Source organism: Erythrolamprus reginae, chromosome 10 (genome assembly GCF_031021105.1).
Source record: "Erythrolamprus reginae isolate rEryReg1 chromosome 10, rEryReg1.hap1, whole genome shotgun sequence".
NCBI lineage: Eukaryota > Metazoa > Chordata > Lepidosauria > Squamata > Dipsadidae > Erythrolamprus > Erythrolamprus reginae.
The window spans coordinates 4,837,875-4,848,834 of NC_091959.1; the positions used below are offsets into that span (position 1 = coordinate 4,837,875).

A 10,960-nucleotide genomic window follows, 5' to 3' on the forward strand; every position below is an offset into this window, starting at 1 on the left:
GCTGGGGTTTTATATATGTTTTTTCTTTTAATATTAGATTTGTTCACTGTTATATTGTTTTTTATTATTATTATTATTGTGAGCCGCCCCGAGTCTTCGGAGAGGGGCGGCATACAAATCTAATAAATAATAATAATAATAATAATAATAATAATAATAATTATTATTATTATTATTATTATTATTAATTTGCCAAGGTTAGGAAACACTGGCCTAGAGGTTAAAAGCTACTGCTTTATAGGCAGACTGCCCAGGTTCAAATCCCGGTAAGGCTTTGGCTAGCTGATGTAATCACAGGCTATACACACTAAAGTCAATTCAAACCATTTCCTCTTTATTAGGTCAACTTCACAATACATATCCAGGACTCAATAAAAGGAAGAAGTGATTTCAAATAAGTAATTATAATGTCTATATCCAGGTAAGTGTTGTACAGTCACAGAACCTTAACAGTAAACTCAGGGGAAGTCCATCTGGAAAAGAAGAGAGAGTTGGAATTAGTTTGGCTGCACCCTTTTCAAGTTCTGTATCTCTTCACAAGCCTCTTGAGCAGGGGGTGGATAGAAAGGTGAGGAAAAGGTGTTCCAACTTCAGTACCAGCAGTAATCAAAGGACCTTCTTGTAGCATTTAATTGCCACGTGTCTACCCTTCGTATGCTTTGTATAATGTCCAGGCTACCGCTGGTGTACAAAAACACCTCTCCTAATTTCTATCGGGCTCCATGCTCTTTTTACATTAAAAAAAAAAAAACAGATGAGAGAGAAACCGATGTAGAAAAGTCAAGCAGAGAGAGAGGGAGGGAGGAAGAGAGATAGAAAAAGCGGCCTAGCATTTTAATTGGCTGGGGCTTTGCAAATATGTAATTGCATTGACATCACAGCCATTTTATGAATGGGGAAGCCCCAGTCCATTCTGTGAGAGAGCCTGCAATGCAGTAAGAGGCAGGGGTGGGTTCTAACTTATCTCGCGGCCGGTTCACTTCCTCCTGCGATGCGTGGCCGTGCCTCATGCACAGTACCAAAAACAAAAAAAGCTGGGAACAATAGAGCAATTGCATGCACAGTGCTGGAAACTCAGTTTCTCTGCATGATATAACTTCTCTGCTATAAAGCTCTACATGGCACTGGACCAGATTACCTACAGGAGCACCTTTTGCCGCATGAATCCCAGCGTTAGGTACCACAGAGTCAGCCTTCCCCAGGTCCTGTCAACTAGAACAGTGTTTCCCAACCTTGGCAACTTGAAGATATTTGGACTTCAACTCCCAGAATTCCCCAGCCAGCAAATGCTAGGTGGGGAATTCTGGGAGTTGAAGTCCAAATATCTTCAAGTTGCCAAGGTTGGGAATCACTGAACTAGACAATGTCGCTTGGCGTGGCCCAGGGGAAGAGCCTTCTCTGTGGGAGGCCCAGTTCCCCCAGGAGATTCGCACTGCTCCTACCCTCCTCGCCTTCCGTAAGAACTTGAAAACCTATTTATGCCGCCAGGCTTGGGGTCATTGGATCCCAGCCTCTGGCCACTGCTTGGTTTGTATTCGAATGAATGATTTTTGATGTTTAGCTTTTTATTATGTTTTAAAATAACTATCTATATATATGAATTGGATCCAATTGTATTATTGTACACTGTTTTATTATTGATATGTTGAGAGCCGCCCCGAGTCCACGGAGAGGGGGCGGCGTACAGATCCAATAAATAAATAAATAAATAAATAGAATGAATGAATGAATGAATAAAATAAATAAATAAAATAAACAAACAAACAAACAAACAAACAAACATAATCAGAAGAGAAATAAAAATAAAATAAAAACATTTTTTTTTAAACAAGATGGGGGCACACATGAAGGAACACCAGCCGAACTGGTTTTGTGATGTCATTGTGACTTCACTATCAGGACACTAGCAGTTCACACGAACCAGGGAAGAACCCATCTCTGATCTCCGAGGTTAAGCGACCCTTGCTCTCCTCTTGTCCTGTAACATGGGACTTTTTTCTGCATTTCTACTAAATGTGCTTCCACTAAGCATGCGGTTTCCATAGAAATGTTTTATTTTAGCATAGATTTGCTTGGGTTAATTTTTCTAATTTTGCCTTGTTGGCAAAAATTCTCATATTCATTCTCTCTCTCTCTCTCCTTCCCTCCCTCTGTTATCAGGGGAAATAAATGTTTAATATGAGAAAATAGCGACTTAAGAAGATAACAAGATTATATCTGAATGTTATTTAGAAATGCAGAGCTTATTTTTTTTACTATTTGAGGGATCTCTGCTCCATTTTAACTGGTGGGCTCCCAAAAAACTAAAATGAAGTACAAGATTACTATCTCTTCATTCTTAATATACTTTAAATCTCACAGATATTTAGAGCCCAAATACTCTATAGAAAATTGGATTCCAGCCTACATTATCTGGAAAGAGACAGCAATGTTTTTCTCTACCTCCTCAAACACCAAACAGAATATTAAAGAACAGGTGCACAAGGCAAATTTTTTAAAAAATATATGTTTTCTTACTGTTAAGTTTACAATTTGTCCATGTCAAGTTCTTCTGGAGTTGAAATTCCCAATTCATTCAAAGTTGGTCTAAGTTCCTGGATAACGTATGGATATATATCCTTGTGTTTGCCTGATTTGTACTAATTCAAAGAGAACACAAAACATAAGAATTTAAAAAGTAGATTTGGCAAGACAAGCATACTCTCCCTCCCTCCCTCCCTCCATCTCTCTCTCTCTCTCTCTCTGTCTATCTTCTGGAGGCAGGAAAGCAAAACGGGTCCTTTTTTTACCTCCCCCACCTCCAGGACCATTCTGCAGGCAAAAAATGAGCTAAAATGGCCATTTTTTTAATCAAAAAATGGGCTAAAATGTCCAATGGCCTGCAGGTCCTGTTTTTCACCTTCCCCGCCTCCAGAACATCTCTGCAGGCCAAAATTATTCCAGCCTGTGTGTTCTGTCTGGGTGCCCCCAGACCTCAACACCAACTGGAAAAAACAGCCAGACACGCTGGTAAAAGCAAAAGTACTTTATAGCTTGAAAAATAAACATAGAGAAAAACCTGTTCTTCCCCACAGGCAGGTTATGAGACTTTACAGCAGAGTCCTGATGTCCAGACAATACAGCAGCCTTTTTGCTGGCACACCCACCACTGTAGAGAATAAGACCCCCACCTTTTCCCCCCAAGATTTCAGTATTCAAAGTCACAAACCAGAATTCCAAGACGCCAAAGAGCACAGCCAGGTCCCAGGACTCCCAAAGATAATACTCCACAAGCTAGGAAGGGTGGGTCTGCCTTTTAGCCTTTCCAGAGAGCAACACACCCAAACCCAGCTGTTGCCTCTTTAGTGCTGAAAGTACCTAGCTAATTGGTCCCTTCTTTGTGTTGCTCTTCTCTGTCGCAGATCGATTATTGCTTGTGCATTTTCCTCTAAGGAATCCAGGCTGCTTGCTGGGGAGAGCTCCCTCTCGGGGGCCTCTGGCTGTTCCCCCTCTTCCTCAGCCTGAGATTCCTCCTCCTCGTCTGCCTGCACCTCCTGTTCCTCATCCTCCCCCTCTGAGCAGGAAACCGACAGAAGATCAGCCGTTCCCTGAGGGGCCTCGGACGGAATCACAACACTGTGGGCCTCGCAAAGGTAAGTTCTGTGCTCAGCAAAAGGGCGGGGGCTGTGGGTGAGTGGGGAGATGTGGGGGGCAGCCTTGTGGTCCTGCGCGGGCCAGATTAATGATTCAGTCGGCCATATGCAGCCTGTAGGCCGTAGTGGGAGGACCTTTGCCGTATACTAAGCCACCATGCTACCTAGAGTATCTCTGAGACAAGGTCAATGAATATAAATGATCTGGCCTACCACACTGTGGGCGTGGCTTGTGCAGGACGCCCTGCATTTTCTTTCAACACCTCTCAGTGCAAATTGGGTTCATTTTCGCTACCCCACTGAGTCGTCGCACCCCCCCCCCAGGCAGTAGTCCACCCCTGTATGTAAGGGATCCCTTCACCACCATGCTTTATATTGGAAACAGAAGGATGCCTCCGCTCACCTTTACCATTTCCAAAATGCGGATTGTGGTGGCAAAGTCATTTAGACGCCTGCATGCCCTCAAAGCCGCATCAACAATTTTTGGTTCGGGAACCATGTCTGCATCGACTAAGGTGTTAACACCTATCAAAAGAAACAAGCATTGAGTTCTTCATTTATTCTAGTTTTCCCCCTTCTCATGTTTGTGATGCATTTAACAAAATCGTAATATAAAATTTAATCCTTTCCTCCCTCTGTTTCTCTATTCTATCACCTCAGATTTTGCCATGGACCATAGAAAGAATATCCAGATACAAAATCTGGTCAATAAGACAAAATTTCAGGATTAAAATCTCAGTTCTCTAGTCTTTACTTCAATCTCAAAGTCTAACACTGTTAAACGTAATATATTATAGTTAATTATACTGTACCAATGTAGCTGCTCAAAATGGGGGGGGGGAAAAACCCTCTTTGTGATTTTTGCTCTGAGATCAATGTGTTCGCTCCAAGAAAGGGACCTATACAATCCCCTTTTTTAATGTTTTACCTATTGCATTTATATCACATTTAAAAATTCAATTTCACACAAACGGTGTATGATCTGGGTACTATTATCTTTAAGCAATCATAATCCAAATGTTTGCAATAGTATTCATCACAATAACATTGGTAATATAACAATATTTAACATTATCTGCTTTAACAATCCTTAAAGAAACTTCTGTTTCTGTTAACAATTGATAAAATAAATCAAAAAATATTCAGTTTCTTCTTTGTCCTTAATAGTAAGTGTTAGTCTATCCATTTCTGCACAATCTAATATTTTCTTAATTACATCATTCTTCCATTGTTTGTGCAAACACAATTCTGGCTGCAGTTAATATAATTAACTCTGTCATTTCTAATGGGTTGCACAAATCAATTGAACCTTTAGAAAATACAATTTCTCTAATGCCTCCAACCCAGCGGTCCCCAAACTACGGCCCGCGGGCCGGATGCGGCCCAACGAGGTCTTTTAACCGGCCCGTGGCAAGCTCACGAGATTTTACTGGTCGATAAAATAAGCTCCCGAATCTCCTGTCAACTCACCGCGGTCGGCTGCTCAGCGAGGAGAAGGTGGAGAGGCAAGGGGGCGGGGAGGAAAGCGGGCCTGCAATTGGCCCCTTCCTTTGTCGCCTTTAGGGAGAGAAACTGTTGCTGCCCTATGGCAGAGCAGCAACAGTTCCTCTCCCTAAAGGCGAGAAAGAAATTGGCCAATTGCAGGGCCGCTTTCCTCCCCGCCCCCTTGCCTCTCCACCTCCTCCTCCCCTCCTCCTCCGCGGTGAGTGAAAAACTGTCCACTGAAAGTCACAGCTAAGTGCACCATGGCTAAGTTTGTGTGTGGGGGGGAGGCGGCTGCTTGAAAACCCCTGACCTCCATCGCCTCCCCCCCACGGCACAAGGCGAGCACACCTCGCCGCTGACACAGGCGCCGGGGACTGCCCTGTCCCCCTGTCCCCCCTGCGCAAAACTACGCAGCCCCAGATCGCTCGCTTCTCCAGCCAGCAAAGCCGACTGCCCGGCTTTGCTGGCTGATGCAGGAAAGGAAAGCCTCACATTTAAAAAGTACGCCACTTTCTGGGACTTCAAGCGCGGCCCTTCGCGGCGCCCCCCACCCGTTCCTGCAGGAAGAGATCGGGCACTTTACCGGGAGGTGGAGGCGGCGTGGGGCCGGACGCTGGGTGCCGGGGAGGGCGAAGGAGTGGACGCGCCTCTCAGCTGCAGAGCGGAACGGGGATGGAGATCCGCGGCGGAGTCCGGCGTTGGGAGCCTGGGGCCATGCGGGACCGCTCATCCAGGCTTGCCGGTCCACGCGCGCCTGGATGAGCGGTCCCGCATGGCCCCAGCGCCGGACTCCGCCGCGGATCTCCATCCCCGTTCCGCTCTGCAGCTGAGAGGCGCGTCCACGCCTTCGCCCTCCCCGGCACCCAGCGTCCGGCCCCACGCCGCCTCCACCTCCCGGTAAAGTGCCCGATCTCTTCCTGCAGGAACGGGTGGGGGGGCGCCGCGAAGGGCCGCGCTTGAAGGCCACCACGGCGCCGCAGTCCCAGAAAGTGGCGTGCTTTTTAAATGTGAGGCTTTCCTTTCCTGCATCAGCCAGCAAAGCCGGGCAGTCGGCTTTGCTGGCTGGAGAAGCGAGCGATCTGGGGCTGCGTAGTTTTGCGCAAGGGGGACGGGGACAGGGCAGTCCCCGCCGCCTGTGTCAGTGGCGAGGTGTGCTCGCCTTGTGCCGTGGGGGGGAGGCGATGGAGGTCAGGGGTTTTCAAGCAGCCGCCTCCCCCCCACACACAGAGATAAGAGAGAGAAAGAAAGAGAGGGACAGAGAGAAAGAAAGAGAGGGACAGAGAGAAAGAAAGAGGGACAGAGAGTAAGAAAGAGAGGGACAGAGAGTAAGAAAGAGAGGGACAGAGAGAAAGAAAGAGGGACAGAGAGAAAGAAAGAGAGGGACAGAGAGAAAGAAAGAGGGACAGAGAGTAAGAAAGAGAGGGACAGAGAGAAAGAGAGAGGGACAGAGAGAAAGATAGAGAGGGACAGAGAGAAAGAAAGAGAGGGACAGAGAAAAAGAAAGAGAGGGACAGAGAAAAAGAAAGAGAGGGACAGAGAGAAAGAAAGAGGGACAGAGAAAGGGAGAGAGAGAAAGAGAAAGAAAGGTAGAGAGAAAGAGTGAGAGAAGGAGAAGAGAGAGAGAAAGAAAGAGGGGGGAGAGAAAGAGGGAAAGATAGAGAGGGAGAGAGAAAGGAAGAGGAGAGATAGAAAGGGAGAGAGAGAGAAAGGGAGAGAGAGAGGGGGAGAGAGAAAGAGGGAGAGATATAAACAGTGAGTGAGAGAAAGAGAGAAGAGAGAGAAAGAAAGAGAGAGAGGACAGAGAGAAAGAGAGAGAACTAGAAAGACAGAAGGACAGAGAGAAAGGGAGAGAGAGAGAAAGGAAGAATAAATATTAAATATTGTATTTGTTCCCATTTTGTTTTTTACTTTAAATAATGTATGTGCAGTGTGCATAGGGATTTGTTCACACGTTTTTTTAATAGTCCGGCCCTCCAACAGTCTGAGGGACAGTGAACTGGCCCCCTGTGTAAAAAGTTTGGGGACCCCTGCTCCAACCCCTCGCCCCAACTGAGGCTTCCTATATGTGTTACCTTTCCTGAGTTCCCAGTCATCAATATCAGGTTTGTTAAAGAACATCACCCAGCGAGCATCGAGTTCTTCATCTGTGATCTCTGGTTTGTGAGCATAGCAACGCAGAGGTACAGCTGGTTTTTGGACCACAAACGGGAAAGAGCAGAAGTCAAAGATGAGAAACATTCAAGAGTGAAGCTACAACATTACAAGGGCAGGTGGTCCTGGAGCTATGAGTCTGCCCCATCACGGTTGTAACCATGATGGACATAAAATGAATCCAGCTTTGGATACCACAGACTTTGGAGTTGTTCTGCAGAGAGAATATTTGTTTTCTTTTTCTAAACAATTCAACTCAGCAATACCCTGTAGACATAAAAAATACTAGGGACAGTTAATATTGGATTACTTCAGAAGTCTAATTATTCAAGGCATAGAAAGAAAATTCTAACATGAGAAGAGCCAAGAGAGTCTATATTGTATTAATATAGTATATTAGTATAATGTATATTAGTAATATAGGAGAAATGTCTTTTCAAGTCTGTGGCTTAAATTCTATAGGACGCTGTTACCATTATCTCACCCTTTTTGCCTTCTGAAAGAGTATTAAAGCTTGGCTTTGCCCTCTGGTTTGGGGGTCCAAAGGGGATGCTCAAATTTATCTTTTTATTGTCTGTAAACCTCCCAGATTAGCCTTATCGGGGAGATGGGTGGCATATAAATTTAATAAATAATAAGGAAGCTGGGAAATTATTTGATGGTTTGGGAATTTTACTTCCCTAATCTTAGGGTTGCAATCTTTTAAAGAGTGAATGAGGAAACCTTGTAATGTTGATTGACTGATGCCAATTCTTATTTCCACAGATGTCTTCATGGGCATATATAAACTATGCTAAACATATGTAAAACCTTAAATATTTAACATGCAGTTTCATTTCCCTCGTCTGCCCAATTCTACCAACACTGAGTAATTAAACTTTCAACATCTGTTAAGCAAATGGTCCTTTGGAGATACAGTATTAAAATATCATCAATGTAATATAGCAACAGTAAAAATAATATCTTATGTGTCCTGATTATTTATTTAGCATATGCCAATGTGCCTTTATGCTAGGGATGTGAAGAACTTTTAAGGTACAACTGCGTGAAATAAAATCTTGCATGCAGCAAATAGGAGTAACATATTCTTGAGGCAGCCTCCGAGACCTATCCCTACTGTGAAATAGGAAAAAGCTGAAAAGGAATACTACTGTAAAATCTAAAGTAAAATTCAGTCACACAAGGCTGTGGACCTGAAGGTACAAAGTTCATGAGGCGAGAGGAAGGGAGGCAGGGAGGTTACAACCAACAGGCTCTTCAACTAAAGCTTTTCGATAAAAGGGAGAGTAAAAACACAAAAGAATACCCTTTCAACTTCCTTGAACTTATTAAGCTGGGTGTTGCCTAGGTATAAATCAGAACACATGTCACTGACAGATGTTTGAATTTCATTTCAGGAAAGTCAAAGGCAACAAATAGGATTTTCTTCAAACATGACACCAGAAAAAAGGGAGATTATGCTTTAATCCAGTCAAGCAGAGCAGAAGACCATAATATACATTTTCATAGAGAGAATACATTGCCTTCCAAAACAAAAACAAAACAAAAACCCAACTCCAGATACAATCACATAGGGTTAAAAATAGATGGACTTTAGCTAAATAATCTCATCCATGTCACAATCTGTAGTATTTGTTCATCTATTACCTCATTATGCAGAGGTAGAGGAGCCAGGTCATGGCTGGGTAAGAGGGAAGGAAGGAAGGAAAGGAGGGAAAGAGGAAGAAAGATGAAGGGAAGAAGAAAAGGATGAAGGAAGGAAGGTGGGTAAGGAAAAGGAAGATAGGAAGGGGAAGGAAGGAAAGAAGGAAGCAAGGAAGATGAAAGAGAAAAAAAGAGGAAGGGAAAAGAAAAAGATGAAGGAAGGAAAATGAGAGAGGAAGGAAGGAAAGAAAAAAGGAACACAAGGAAGAGGAAAGAAGGACGAGGAGGAAGGGGAAGGAAGCCCATACAGGCCCAGCCCTGCTGCCCTTTTAAAAAGCCTTAAAACAGGTGTCCCCCACACCCTTCAGTTCACTGACCTGTCATAAAGATGCTCCCCCCCCCAACATTTACGGTATTCTATCAAAAATATCTAATCAGGACTCCTTGAGCTAAACAGCCCACCACCCTCTTGGGGGTCACTCAACACCACTCAAAGGCTCTTTGCTGTCCCACACCAGGCAGGGACCTGGGGGGGGAGAGAATTGACCTTTGAGTGGATAAAGGGTCACTGGGGCAATTGTTTCCCCTCTTCCACCACCCCACCACCCTTTTGCCATTTAACCCCAGAGCAAGCCTGATTTCTTCCTGGGGGAGAGGGGAAGTGTAAATATATGGGGAGGGGGGGGAATCCACCTTTGAGTGGATCATAGTCACCGGGGCAATCCTCCTTCTCTCCCCCCCCCCCCCACACAAAAACACAACCCTTTTGCCTTTAACCTTTAGAGCTAGTCCTATTTCCTCCTGAGGGAGAGGGGAAGTGAAAGCGTGTGTGTGTGTGTGTGTGTTGGTGGGGGGGATCCACCTTTGAGTAGATCATAAAGTCACTGGGCCAGTCCTCCTCCCCACCCCAACCACACACACACACACAAACACAACCCTTTTGGCTTTAACCGTTAGAGCGAGCCCTATTTCCTCCTCAGGGAGCAAAAGAGAGCGCCGGTCTCCACCCTCCCGCCCTCAGGCCTCGCCTTCTCCTCACAGCCAGGCCACCGCCTCAATGTCACCTTCCCCGCCCGAGACTCAAGAGGACGGAAGCGGGCAGGGGGGAAGGAGCACCTCCTTCGTGTCTCTTGTGTGTAGAAACGAGGAACCTTTTGCAAGAGGGACCCCTCTCCCTCCCCTCCCCCCACCGGTCAAATCTGACAGGAGACGTGTGGGGGGGGGAGGGGGACGAAAGGGCCGCAGGGGAGGGTGGGAGTTGTAGTCCCCCCCCCCCTCTGGTGAAGGGAAGGAGGGCCGCTCTTTTTTTTTTTCCTGTCTGGGGGGGGCCTCACCTGCCGCAGCGGGCGTCCTCAGGGCCAGGCCGCGCAGGGCGGGAACGGCGCAGCTGCGGAGGAGCCGGGCGGCGGCCAGCATGGCTGAGGAGAAGGGAGCGAGCAGGAGACGGACGGACGGCGAAGGAGACAAGCGAGGCCGGGCGGCGGGTTTTTAGCGCGCGCGCGACTGAGGCTGCTCGCTCGCCACGCGCAGCCCTCCCCCCACCGCGGTCACCCTTTTTGAGGACAAAAATGGGACGAGCCGGGTTACGGCGGCGCGCGAGGGACAAGCGGCGGCACGCCACGCCACCTACGCACGCACGCAGGCACGCACCCACCCGGAGGGGCGGGGCAAAAGGCGGGAAAAAGAGCCAAGCCAGGCCGATGCGCGCGCAGGGAAAAGAGAGGGCGGGGTAAGGCAGGAAAGGAGACAGGCCGACCAGGCAGGCGGGTGCGCGCGCAGGCGGCCTCGCTGGGCAGAGCGGGGGCGGGGTTTTCTGCTGCACACCGAGGAGGGCGTGGCTTGCCTGGCTCTCTGGCAGCCAATCAGAGGACGGCAAGAAGATTGTAGAAATGTTCAATTCTGCACATTTTTAATGGCAATAAAACCAGAAAGGTGGATGATCAGTAGATGAAATGAGGGTGGGATTTTTAAATTAAATTTAATTTTTTTTTCATGGCTTGGCTGCCTAGCTGTCTTTTTCTGTGCCGCCTTGTCCGCTGGAAATTTTC

General features: G+C 46.6%; 1 protein-coding gene across 1 annotated transcript; it reads right to left on the reverse strand.

Moving 5' to 3' along the window:
* Positions 1-313: 313 nt before the first annotated feature.
* COX5A (cytochrome c oxidase subunit 5A) lies at positions 314-10,548 on the reverse strand. The gene is made up of 5 exons (XM_070762026.1): positions 10,247-10,548; positions 7,190-7,303; positions 4,036-4,157; positions 2,518-2,639; positions 314-473 (listed from the first exon to the last, which is right to left on the reverse strand). Exons 1-4 carry the CDS (start codon positions 10,326-10,328, stop codon positions 2,526-2,528), a joined length of 432 nt encoding a protein of 143 aa, XP_070618127.1. The 5' UTR covers positions 10,329-10,548; the 3' UTR covers positions 314-473; positions 2,518-2,525.
* Between the last annotated feature and the right edge of the window lie 412 nt (positions 10,549-10,960).